The sequence below is a fragment of the Macrosteles quadrilineatus genome, unplaced genomic scaffold (genome assembly GCF_028750875.1).
Source record: "Macrosteles quadrilineatus isolate MER2022 unplaced genomic scaffold, UCM_ALF_1.0 Scaffold_2__2_contigs__length_208266976, whole genome shotgun sequence".
NCBI classification, from domain to species: Eukaryota; Metazoa; Arthropoda; class Insecta; order Hemiptera; family Cicadellidae; genus Macrosteles; species Macrosteles quadrilineatus.
The window spans coordinates 92,555,546-92,569,617 of NW_026542595.1; the positions used below are offsets into that span (position 1 = coordinate 92,555,546).

At 36.9% G+C, this 14,072-nt stretch overlaps 1 protein-coding gene across 1 annotated transcript in view; it reads right to left on the minus strand.

Moving 5' to 3' along the window:
- Positions 1-262: 262 nt before the first annotated feature.
- LOC128986150 (cysteine--tRNA ligase, cytoplasmic) overlaps positions 263-14,072 on the minus strand; it is a 30,999-nt gene continuing 17,189 nt past the window's right edge. Inside the window, exons 7-14 of the mRNA XM_054406320.1 lie at positions 10,441-10,673; positions 8,422-8,564; positions 7,685-7,775; positions 6,684-6,828; positions 4,169-4,368; positions 3,043-3,205; positions 1,490-1,701; positions 263-1,086 (exon numbers count right to left, since the gene is read on the minus strand). Coding sequence (XP_054262295.1) covers positions 952-1,086; positions 1,490-1,701; positions 3,043-3,205; positions 4,169-4,368; positions 6,684-6,828; positions 7,685-7,775; positions 8,422-8,564; positions 10,441-10,673 — 1,322 coding nt within the window. The 3' untranslated portion in view covers positions 263-951. The remainder of the gene's footprint in view (positions 1,087-1,489; positions 1,702-3,042; positions 3,206-4,168; positions 4,369-6,683; positions 6,829-7,684; positions 7,776-8,421; positions 8,565-10,440; positions 10,674-14,072) is intronic.

Sequence of the window (14,072 nt, forward strand, 5' to 3'; positions counted from 1 at the left end):
AACAATGTAAAAAAAAGTAGGCGGCCACTTAAAATTATTTTAACAGAGTTTTTATGTGAAAAACTACCAAGGAAAAATAATGGTACTTGATCATTAAAAATTAAATCATATTTTAATTTTTATGTACAAATGTAAACCAGAGCAAAAAGGCAATAAATAGCTCTTCACAAATAAATTACAAGCAATTTTACCCAATAAATGTAATCAATCTGATACCTTTATCTAGAAAATTTTACATTATACAGTTAAAAACCAAACATTGATTTTAATTCAACCCTTCTTTTTAAACAAGACATATGCTAAAATAAATTTAATTTAACCTGAAAACAGTAAAGATGTTACTAAAATATCATCCCAAAATGTCAGACATATAAGTAACACAATTTTTGCTAACAATGAGAAAATAAATTGTTTATGCTAATAAACATAGACTAACAATATTTTTTATAGTTTATTCTTTGGAAGAAGAACTAAACCTGTAGGAGCATTGGGATAAAATAATACGAGTACTGTACAGCGCAGTACATTTCAACGCTTTCCAAACACAAATATTTTTCATACTGTATTTATATTTTAAAATATGTAATGGACTAAATAGACATTGAATTGCAAGTATAGTATTCAAATAAATTACTAAATAACCTTATAAGTAAATCATTTTCCTTTTAACACAATCAATAAGAAAACTCAAAACAACAATCACATTGATATCAAAATATTAGCACAGTATAAATATTTAGTAAAAATAAAAATATAAAATCTTTAGGTCAGTCTATGCAAGTTATACCCCTGATGTAAAATCCACGCAATTCAATACTGAAAGGCCTTTAAGTAGAGGTGAGTAGTTGATACCCTTTTAAGATGACCCCATATCACTAGCACATAAGTGATCCCATATCACCGGCACATAGTGTTCAATATCACCAGGACTTAGTGACCCCATATCACCCATCATGACGCAGGAGCATGGCCGTTGGAGGTTTGGTACTCTAAATACTTCTTCTCTTGTGCCTGCCACAGCTTTTGAAGCTTCTTGACCTGACCTTTACTGAGCTCTTTACCTTCGTGATCATGAGTTGGAATACCCTATAAGCATAAAATTTGATTACACAATATAACACACCAATATAATTTCAACATTTCACCATATAAGTTTACGGAGGAGTTGTGAAGATAAATCAACAACCTCCCGTAAAATTTGTGGCCAAATTGAGGAGCTTTCCACGATTGCGATAATATGACGAGAATTAAAACTCAACTCTACAATTATGCTGATCGCACACTTTGAACACAAATCGACAAACCCAAACTTGTGTCAAAAATTATTTCTGGCTCACACTAATCTACTAATCAATTAATTTTAAGCTTATGAGTTTTGATTGGGTGCATATTATTTACATTTATCACTTTTATAACACTATTTCATGCTTTTCTAAATGAAGTTTCTCATAAAACACAACTGAGATACATTTGTACCCAGAAATATTACCTTGTCATCAAATTTAGAGTACTTGTCAGTTTCTGACTTGAACATCTCTTGTGGAGGTATCTTCTTCTGAGCTTCTTTCAACGCTTGAGCAGCTTCCATTTCTTTCTTCTTCTTCTCTTTCTCAGCGAGTTTCTCTGCCTCAGCCTTCTTTTTAGCTTCTCTCTCTTTCATCAGTGTTTCTTTGTCCACCAATTTTACCACAGAAGGTCGACCTAGTGACCGATATAGAAACATATTAATTTTCTTAGTGTGATAATATGGTTAACAAAATTATCACATGATTAGTTTATTTTGAACTATACCACTGTCCATAATTATTGTAATCGAGCATAGGCAGTTTGGGTGTGTAAATATTAAAAAGTTGAAATAGATTTAAACAATTTTGTGTTACTGTAAACCCCAGTTCGATATTATTGAATATATTTTAAGATTCAAACCATCAATAAACCTATAAATGAACTTCTTATGAGATAAGAATAAATTAAATGTATTGTGTTTTATTTCATCCTGCTTTACTAAAAAACTTCATGATTGATGCCTCTTCGGAATATTATCACGAGTGTGTTATCAATTTTGAACGTACAATTACAACTACAGTACAGCATTAAAAAATCAATAGCTATTTGTATTGTGAACCATTTTAACATGTATACCGTAGTGCTGTAGCGAAATAAACCAACACAAAACCTAAAACTGAACTAAATTTGGAACAGTCCCCACTGCCATTAAATAGTTGGAACTGAAAACGAATTATACTAGATTGAAGTATTAAACTGGCCCCATAAGCGGCAATTGGACGCAACGCTCCCCATGTGAGGCTGAGTTCACATTGAACCAAGGCATGGGAGGAGGACATTTCCCGCCCGTCCCAGTGGTGCCCAGAACCGCGGGTAGAGATAGCCCGTGCCACACGCTTAACGTGTTAACCCTGAATCTATTGTTAAATCTATAATACAGGGTGGCGCAAAAAGGATGGTCGGTTTTAAAATTAACATAACACAAATGATTTTACGCATAAATTTTACTGACTTACGTTTCTGGACACTTTCAAACTCCCAATTACAAAAAATAACCTTGTAAGTTACAAATTTGCTAGTAGGCTATGTCGATAAAACCATAAAAAAATAAAAAAATATATAAATAGAACGTAGCGGACTTTGAAGTACTGACGCTCATACGGTCTCCTTGTTTTGTGGAGTAACTGTCGTCCAGTAGATTTACCACGACGGACCCTGTTGTCTGAGATGCAGTCACCCAACGTGATTTGATCTGCGAACAGGAACCAGTCCCATTCGGGCTGCGCCAAAATTTTGTCGAAACAGCCGTTATGAAGAAATAAAAGATTCACTGTTTCTGAAGAAGAAAAAAAACTGTTCCACAGCTAAAATGCAGTGTTCGACCGTCCACTGCACCATATCGCTGCAAATTGGGTACCATGGTCGAGTTACAGACGGCCGGTAGTGGACCCAAACCTCCCCCAACAACTAATACTACGCAGTTCTAATACGACCATCCTTTTTGCGCCACCCTGTACTTACAGACAATCAACATACCTTCAAGATCCTCAAGCCTGACTCCAACCTGAGGAAGAGTGTCATCTCGTAGTCTGTCACACTCAGTCAGGATGTCAGTAGCTTTCAGCTGACGTGCCAAACCTCGCACACTGTCTCGGAACTCTGCCATGATAGTGAGATATGGCATCACTATTTCCTCCACCTACAAACAAACATCAGATAAAACTTACTATGCCTGTTCCGGGAGTAATTTATACCATAATTTGAATCTACAATATTTTGATTTTATAGCCTCTCCATGAAAATGTATGAAAATCTTGCATAAAATCAAATCAAATACGCTTTGTTCAAGGAAGTAGATACAAGGCATACAATCGTCAGAGTTAGAGTGATTTTTCCCCGAATTAACTAGGATACTATTTCTATACAACTATTATATTTTTCAATCGCACAACCTTCGCAGATTTGTTCAGCATCAACTCTACACGATCAATTCTTTTACTAATGCACGAAAGATAATGTTGTTGGTGAGTCGGTGGCTCAGTTGGTAGCGTCACGGACTTCAGGACCAAGGCAGCGATGTCGTGGGTTCGGATCCTTGTCACAGCCACTAAAGTTTATCAGTACAGTTCACCTTCGTACTGTACCGGCTCACCCCTTGCTTTGGATACGTTCCACGCACAGATCTATAGTCTATGTGGACGGGCAAATGCAAGGTTAAAAGAGGCCGCCAACCTCTTTAAATAAAAAAAATAAAAGAAGAATAAACCTCCATGAAGAATCAAAACATCCCTTATAAATGTTATACAGTAGACTCCCTCTTATTCGGACACCTTTTAACCGGACAACACTCGGCTAAAATGACATCTCTTTAACTGGAAAATTTTTATCAGCACACAGGTTTAACCGGACTAGATCAGCAGGAAGTGGGCGGTACTGAAACAACTGTTCTCGAGGGAAAGATTTGAGACCAGGGATCACGAGTCTAAATACAATGCTCTCCTAAATTTAAGTCAAATAATGGATCCAATATGCATTTAAACGGTCCGTTTTAACCAGTTTTTGGGGACGTTGGTTTAACCGGAAAACCCGTTATACGCACTGGCCTCGTTCCCGAGGAGTTCGAATAAGAGGGAGCCCACTGTATTGATAGGAAAATACTCACATTGCCTGAAGTAGACGATGAAACAGGGAAGCCAATATCATCAGTGGTAGTAATAGTTCCAAATATCCTCATCATATGAGTAATGTAGGCAGCAATGTCTCTGAGCAACAGACAGTCAGGTTGTCCTCCCCTCATGTACACATTGCAGGCTGCTATACAGTCCCTGATGCTCTCCAACACTGGACGAGTGTCTACATTATCTGTAACATGTTATACATCAGTATCATCATGTCAGTAATGTAGGCAGCAATGTCTCTGAGCAACAGACAGTCAGCTTGTCCTCCCCTCATGTACACATTGCAGGCTGCTATACAGTCCCTGATGCTCTCCAACACTGGACGAGTGTCTACATTATCTGTAACATGCTATACATCAGTATCCTAGCATCATCATGTCAGTAATGTAGGCAGCAATGTCTCTGAGCAACAGACAGACAGGTTGTCCTCCCATCATGTACACATTGCAGGCTGCTATACAGTCTCTGATGCTCTCCAACACTGGGCGAGTGTCTACATTATCTGTAACATGTTATACACCAGTATCATCATGTCAGTAATGTAGGCAGCAATGTCTCTGAGCAACAGACAGTCAGCTTGTCCTCCCCTCATGTACACATTGCAGGCTGCTAAACAGTCCCTGATGCTCTCCAACACTGGACGAGTGTCTACATTATCTGTAACATGTTATACACCAGTGTCCTAGTATCATCATGTCAGTAATGTAGACAGCAATGTCTCTGAGCAACAGACAGTCAGCTTGTCCTCCCCTCATGTACACATTGCAGGCTGCTATACAGTCCCTGATGCTCTCCAACACTGGACGAGTGTCTACATTATCTGTAACATGTTATACATCAGTATCATCATGTCAGTAATGTAGGCAGCAATGTCTCTGAGCAACAGACAGTCAGCTTGTCCTCCCCTCATGTACACATTGCAGGCTGCTATACAGTCCCTGATGCTCTCCAACACTGGACGAGTGTCTACATTATCTGTAACATGTTATACATCAGTATCATCATGTCAGTAATGTAGGCAGCAATGTCTCTGAGCAACAGACAGTCAGGTTGTCCTCCCCTCATGTACACATTGCAGGCTGCTATACAGTCTCTCATGCTCTCCAACACTGGGCGAGTGTCTACATTATCTGTAACATGTTATACACCAGTGTCCTAGTATCATCATGTCAGTAATGTAGACAGCAATGTCTCTGAGCAACAGACAGTCAGCTTGTCCTCCCCTCATGTACACATTGCAGGCTGCTATACAGTCCCTGATGCTCTCCAACACTGGACGAGTGTCTACATTATCTGTAACATGTTATACATCAGTATCATCATGTCAGTAATGTAGGCAGCAATGTCTCTGAGCAACAGACAGTCAGCTTGTCCTCCCCTCATGTACACATTGCAGGCTGCTATACAGTCCCTGATGCTCTCCAACACTGGACGAGTGTCTACATTATCTGTAACATGTTATACATCAGTATCATCATGTCAGTAATGTAGGCAGCAATGTCTCTGAGCAACAGACAGTCAGGTTGTCCTCCCCTCATGTACACATTGCAGGCTGCTATACAGTCTCTGATGCTCTCCAACACTGGGCGAGTGTCTACATTATCTGTAACATGTTATACATCAGTATCATCATGTCAGTAATGTAGGCAGCAATGTCTCTGAGCAACAGACAGTCAGGTTGTCCTCCCCTCATGTACACATTGCAGGCTGCTATACAGTCCCTGATGCTCTCCAACACTGGACGAGTGTCTACATTATCTGTAACATGTTATACATCAGTATCATCATGTCAGTAATGTAGGCAGCAATGTCTCTGAGCAACAGACAGTCAGGTTGTCCTCCCCTCATGTACACATTGCAGGCTGCTATACAGTCCCTGATGCTCTCCAACACTGGACGAGTGTCTACATTATCTGTAACATGTTATACATCAGTATCATCATGTCAGTAATGTAGGCAGCAATGTCTCTGAGCAACAGACAGTCAGGTTGTCCTCCCCTCATGTACACATTGCAGGCTGCTATACAGTCTCTGATGCTCTCCAACACTGGGCGAGTGTCTACATTATCTGTAACATGTTATACATCAGTATCATCATGTCAGTAATGTAGGCAGCAATGTCTCTGAGCAACAGACAGTCAGCTTGTCCTCCCCTCATGTACACATTGCAGGCTGCTATACAGTCCCTGATGCTCTCCAACACTGGGCGAGTGTCTACATTATCTGTAACATGTTATACATCAGTATCCTAGCATCATCATGTCAGTAATGTAGGCAGCAATGTCTCTGAGCAACAGACAGACAGGTTGTCCTCCCCTCATGTACACATTGCAGGCTGCTATACAGTCTCTGATGCTCTCCAACACTGGGCGAGTGTCTACATTATCTGTAACATGTTATACATCAGTATCATCATGTCAGTAATGTAGACAGCAATTAAACCACTGCAACAAATATTGTATTTGTAATGGAACTTCTACAAGTACAGAAGTTACTTACCACAAAGTGCTAAGTGAACTGCCTCCTTGGTTTGTGTAAACTTTGCCTGCAGCTGCAGTTCTGGTGGCCCCCACTTGCGGAAGCTGCTGAGTTGAGTGCCCCCCGCTAGGTGACGGGTCAAAGCCTTCACTGACAGGAAAAACTCCTGGACACAATATAGTACAGAGATACAGACAATTGAACATTGCTTACAACATCTTTGACAATTTAGATACAACTGACCACTAAAATATCACTAGCGGTTTGATAAACAAATAATTTCTGAACTATTTGGCGTTTTTAATAATTTTAAATAGTTTTTAAGGAGATTTTTTACACTGAATGAGTGAATAAGAGGCACATGTTTGACAGTTTGGGTGTGTTCTGAGAATTTTTAGCATGTTGGGAAAGTTTTGGGACAATCGATTAAAGGCAAGCAAACATAAAAAAATGGCCTTATTCTAACAGACACTGTTTTTACTTGTTTTCCCAGTGACAATAGCCTCAGCCTTCAATAATCATTTTAAAGTCACCTCATTTTTGGAGTATCCTTTGCTCATGCAGAAGATCTTTTCTAGTCTCGGATATATTTCACAACAGAGTGTGGCATGTTAAGGGATCGTGGGATGTTATTTTTAAATTACATGTACACTACACTATATACTCTGACTGTAGCGCTAAGAATAAAAATAACAAGCTACACTGACCTAAGAAATAAATACTACAAAGCTACAAATAGATCTTTTGAATCTATATTTAAGTGATACTTTTCTTTTTTAGCAATATCGTTCACAATAACAATGTATTGTCGACGGTGCATAATAATTTCTAGTAATCAAGCACTATCCAAGTATTGAACATGGAAAGTTATTGAATGGGTACTGAAACCAATATCACCTCTTAATGATGAAACAAACTAAATAAGCTAATCAATGAATTTAAAAAAAATTCTGATTGATTTGGTAGCTAAAATATTCGTCTAAATGATTGTTTGAAAACGATCTAAATGATCTATTACTTACATTTAACATTTTTTCATAGCTGATTGCTAGATCCATGGTGTTATCACTGTAGTCCAAACTGTCTTTCCATGAATGAAGCAGGAATGCCAACCTGGAAGAGTATCCATTCCATTATTTTAACAGCATATAGAACACTAAATTTAAAAAATAAATATATATATATTAAGTGTATGGTGACAGTTACCAACTATTAGTAAATTTACCAACGGGGAAATAACTGTAGTATTCTAGCCTAGGTCTACCAACGTATCTTTTGTACCTTTTGACTTAAGGTCCCCAGAAGTTACAACTTGTTTCCCTAAAATGTTACATATAAAGGTTTTGGGAAGAGGTTTTTACACCAATAATACATTTTCCAAAACTGGTTTTCCTTTTTTGAACAATATTAAAAAAGTTTTTCCCCATAACATTGGTTAAATTTAATTTTTCTTTCAAATATAGGCCTTTAAAACTTAACCTACAAGATTTTTTGTGTGTGTGTGTGTTTTTTTTTTAGCAGCAGACTAAAAAATAGTAGTACCTTTTCATTGAACTGTTATTTAAACATTTTATAATGTTATCACTTATTAGTGATCGTTAATGACGCTTCCTCACAAAATGGGACAAAGTGACATTAGATAGAAACAAGAACAGGTTTCAGATTGTTGCCTGACAAAAAACGTTTTAAAATGCCATGGACATAGAAAACAATACAAAACATACAAGTACAGTTTATACACACATACAATAGAAGCTACCTAAGCTGACGAGCTGAATGCCTCTTGAGAGCGTCAGCGATGGTGACAAAGTTCTTGAGAGACTTTGACATCTTGCAGCCCTGGATGGTCAGATGTCCAGAGTGTAGGAAGTACCTCACCCACTTTTCGTTGTCAAAGTATGCCTGCACAAACCCAACCATGCTAGAGTACAGGTACCCTAGGTGAAAAAGTAATTCAACAGTTACCACGGGTTTTACAGTACATGTCATCAGTTCCAAATTGTAACATTCAAATGTTGGATGTTTCAGCGAGATACCATTTTAAACACTTCAGTCCAGCAACTACAGTAAATCTGTTTGAATAGCTTGGATGATGGTTTGGATACAGTTAGTTTTATAAGAAATGCTAACTGAATGATAACATTTTTGTAAACTGTCTTTTTAGAGACACATTAGATTAACCGACACTTATGGTACCGGACCTAAGTAGGATAAACTAAAAGGTCATTAAAAACGGGTAACTATGTTAACATGTGAAATACTGAACACTTGCAGACCCATTAACTGTACCTCAAAAATAATATGTCTCAATTCTATACAGTAACACAGTAGTTCTAACAGTAGTTCTATACAGTAGTTTCTATACAGTACTGCAAATTTTATTCTTTAAAAAAAGGATTTAATTTGTTAGGTAAAACAATCACAAAGCTTAATTTTGACCAGGCTGATTAATATTTATGTATTTATCAATACATGCACGTATAAATGAAATAAAATTATTCAAACCTTTTAAGTATGTGTAAAGTTAATAAAAAAGTGACGTTTTTTATTTGGGCTTTTGCTTTTCCTTGTGTAAGTTCACAGTGTAATTCATAACAAATCTAGACCTAAATCAAAACAGTATTTTATTTTTCCAGTTATAAAAATGGAATCTATTTTCTTATTACTTAAGTAGGGCCTAAGAATAAGAACAAAACTCTCGCAGATAAACTAAATTCCTGTTTTGCCCTTGCAGATTCGTTTAATACGAGTGGTAGTTAAGAGAGGGTCTACTGTAGTAGATAAAATGAAAACAATGATTTATATTATTTTTTAAATATATTCAGGCAATCACTGCTTTAAAGTGGCTAGTCCGTTTTACAATTTACTTGTTGACAGGTATAATTTACCATATTTCACAAAATATTTCTCTCAACACACCTTCTGAAAGTGCTATTTTACTAACCATATGTGAAGAAAAATTTCCATTCCTAAAGAAATTTATACAAAACTTAATTTACTATGATTTATTTTAATTGTACGTCTTTTTGAAAACTGTGGTTTGTCGTTTGAGGATTATACTCGCTAAATAAAATACAAATAAATAAATAAAGTTTCTAAAACACCTGCAAGAAAAGTGTTTTATTAATCCGTAGCAGCTCAGACAATATCAATCAATGTACAAATGATGCCAGGCCAGACCGTAATTATTCATTCTTAACATCTGTTTTGGGTCTGTGCTGATACTGATTGAGAATCTAACAGCTTGAAATAGTTCATGTTGAGTCCTTAATTACACAAGTATTGTTCTCTATTATTAAAATAAACAATTGACTTTTTGATACTAAAGTGGAAGGGATTGGTGTCGACTTCTGTCGGTCAATAGTAAAATGATGAACTAATTGTCTACAGTTGAAATACAAAGAAAGTTAGATTTTGATTAATAGAATTAGTTTTTCTAAACAGCTGATATCTCAACATTTTGCTTTGTTTACTTTGAATGACAACTGATCAAAACAAAATCCTGGCTCAGTTTATTTGAGTTGATTTGTAGGCCTATTCTACAGGAAATGGTCTGCAAGTAGATTATGATTTCTTGGCTCCAAGTTTCACTTTGGCCACTACTTTTCCTCAGCCCAGATGACAACTGTTCTAAACAAAATTTCCAAAAAAGATCAAAGTAATGTTTATAAAATCAGCTGTTTTGCAAACTAATTCTAGTGAATTTTGTGCCACCTTGTATGACAACTGTAGACAAAGAACTATTGTACGGTACATCATCCAGCCACACAGTACACACCTCTGACTGGGCGAGCTCGTTATCATGATGTGGAAACTTGAGGTCGACTCCGCCAGTATGGATGTCGAGCACCGGGCCGCAGATGGCCGAGGCCATGGCTGAACACTCTATGTGCCACCCTGGCCGTCCTCGGCCCCACGGCGACTCCCACCATGGCTCTCCCGGCTTGGACTTCTTCCATAGAGCAAAGTCTGTGGGTGATCGCTTCTCTGCATCTCCAGGCCCTAGGTCTCCTACACGTGGACAAATTTCAACTTGTAGCGTTGTAATACATTGAAAAACCTGTTCCTTATGAAATATTGTAGGAGTGTGTGAGTGATCCGAGTATTATTGAGCAAATATTTCATTACTCGGCTCAAATCAAGCTTTTTATTAAGTTTTCTAAAATATTTATATCTTTTTAATATAGCAGAACCAAAGTATGATTTTTAGCACAGCAAGAGATTGTATAACTCTCACAAACGTTGCTTCATTGACTCTGAAAAGCATAGTTAATGTGTAAAGTTAAGAGGTTTAAGCACAACTCCCAGCTACCTCTTTACTCGTCACGCTTCAAACTAAAAAAAAAACTTTATACAGAATATTGAAAGATATCTTGTGGTTTAGAGAACTTTTTAATTCTATGAGTACACAATTAAAATATTAAAGACAAGTTAAAAATTGGAGATAAATTAGGCCTATTCAATTCTGTTGGTTTACAGGGACATCTGAGACCCGACTAAAATGTCAGGGACTTTCCCCAGGGATCAGGGATCTCTGAGGCCCAATTCACACAGAATGGACGTCAGGCGGAGACGTGACATGGACGAGGCATGGACATGGCAGAGACGTGGCGTGTACAATGCAAACAGAAGGGGGGGGGGGTAAAGAGACGGTACAGTAACGAGAAAACTTGTATGTAGACTAGACGCTTGCTTATTTCTTTGGTTTTTGCTTATTTCTGTTAGTTATTTATGTCAATTGAATTAGTTATTTATATCATCTGAATTAGTTATTTATGTCACTTAATTAAAACGTCGTTGATCGTGTACAAACAAGGGAATTGTTCAACTTCCTCACAAAATGTGATATTGAATTCAATGACGTCTTGCATAGTGAAAAGAACACGAAACAACTCACAATTACTTTAAACACAAAACAACAAACAATGTTGGTAAGTACAATATTTGAAGTTCGAAAAACAGGTGCGCTATGGACATGCCACTTCCGATACGCCACGGGACGGCGAAGCACCGTGGCGGTGGCAGGAGGGCAGCCGCCGGCGCCACATCACTTGTGTGTGCATTGACCAATTTGTTTACATGGAGAGGCGAGGAAGGGACATATGTCTTTGCCTCGTCTGTGCCACATCTCCGTCTAACGTCCGTTCTGTGTGAATTGGGCCTGAGAGATGTAGACACTTTCAATATTCATCAAAAGCCAAGAAAAACTTTCCATTGTCTAATCCCTGTAATACATGTTTAACCACTCTAAAAAAATAGGCCTACAATCACCAAGGATTCTAGGTTAGATTGATCAAATATTGTTGTTTTCATTCAATATTTTTACAAACACAAAAATTAAGTTCCTTATTAAAACAAGTTTTCGTGGGCACAAAAAAAAAAAAGAAATCAGTAAGAAATTGCCTGATCAAAAGTGAAACTCACAATTAATTTGAACTTATCCACTTGTCCCTTGGATTTCCTCTGTCAACTATTTATTTCAGGGGGCCTTAATCCAGACACTCATACAGACAGGTGAACTCAGCCTGGGTTACGAAAACCAAGAACTGAAGATCCAAACTCCTGGCAAGGCTTTAGGCCTATACAGTTTAGTCGTCAATATCAGTGTTGGGGAAGCTACTTTTAAAATGTAGCTAGCTACAACTACTGCTACATTTCCTAAAAAGTAGCTTAGCTACAGCTACAGCTACAGTTCCGAAAAAGTAGCTAGCTACAACTACAGCTACAATGAAATGTAGCTACAGCTACAATTTTAGCTACTTTTCCAAAGACGTTACTTTTTATTCCACGCACATTAGGTAAATGTAAAATTAATTTCAACTTCATTTTTATTGAACAAACATTTAAACAAAAAATGTCACATTAACTAACATTACTTGGAAAACAAATTATTCCTAGAGTGTATTTAATTTGTTGGCATTATAAACCGAACATTACAACAACAGAAACAAATAGTTGGGTGTCCCATCATATTAAGTACCTACTTATTTTTAAATAACTTATTGCATTATTTTTAAGCAACTTATGTAAATTTCATTAAGTTCAAAGGACACATAACCAAACTATATTTTAAAAGCTCATTTTATTTCTTAAATATAGATTCATTTATAGATGTCTTATATCAACAATTAAGACCAATAAAACTGTAAAATGATTATTTAAAAATATTTTTTGTGTTAAAGAGCCTAGCCTACTGAAATTGGAGTTTATTGCCTTTCTTTTCTTTTAATGTTAAAAACGACATTGCTATAACTTTTAAACATAGTGATAAGTTACTTGTTCTATGAATAACACTTTTCAATGTCAAGAAATCGTCCTTTATTGTCATTATGCATAGGGCAAATTGTGCTTCAACCTAGTTGGTACAGAAAACAGTATTCAGCAACTCATACTGAAATCGGCTTTTAATTTAAACATGTTGAAACTTGTAAAGTAACAAATTTGAAAATAACATGTAGGCCTACTTGGCTATGTAACAAGTTGGCTATAGTAGGCTTGTTCTTGCAAGGACTAAACAGATATATTCATAATAATTGAACTTGGAACTTGGCATTCTTCTTAAACCATAGCATAGCCTAGGAATAGTCCTATACAAGAGCTGTTAGCAGGAGCAAACTATGCTATTTTTTCAATATAAGTTTCATGTTATATGGGGATTTTTTCGTTACAATTATCATGTAATATCTAGGCATATCTTAAATCTCAAGTAATTTCCTCTCTGTTAATTTAGTAAACCTTTGAACAATCTTCGTAATCTAACCAAGGAAGGGCTTGTGATGATGAACCAATATCAACAGCTGAAGCAAAAAGGTTGATAGACCAGCTTTCTCATTATTTTAAGGTAGTGTTGGTTTTTGGTTTCCATTAAAACCCAAGTTGAAACACTATCGATGTAATAAAGAAACTAAATTGACTACTAATTTCCCTGTCAATCACTTGCAAGCATTCAATAGCTTCTCTTGTCACCGGTAACGTTTAAACGTCGTCTGCATCTAGTGATTTTATTTTATCTGACAGTAATCATAGAGTAGTAAATTAAGGAAATGAGAGCCAAAAATGTGGATAACACTCATTTAATGGCCTCCATGTCCACACAACGTTGTAATAGGGAATGAAACGGCTGCAACCAGCTGTATGAAGCCAAGAAAGTAGGCCAATTTTTTTTTTTTAATCTCAGTTTGAAAGAGGTTGTTTCACGTAAGGTTGAGGTTATGATAAAAATCACTATCTCAAACAATGTTAATGTAGCGAGAAAAGTAGCTAAAATTCCGCTACAACTACTTTAAAAATGTAGCTAGCTACAGCTAAAGCTACAAAATCTTAAAAGTAGCGTAGCTACAGCTAACGCTACAAAAAAAGTAGCGCGCTACTGTAGCGTCGCTACTTGTAGCGCGCTACTTCCCAACACTG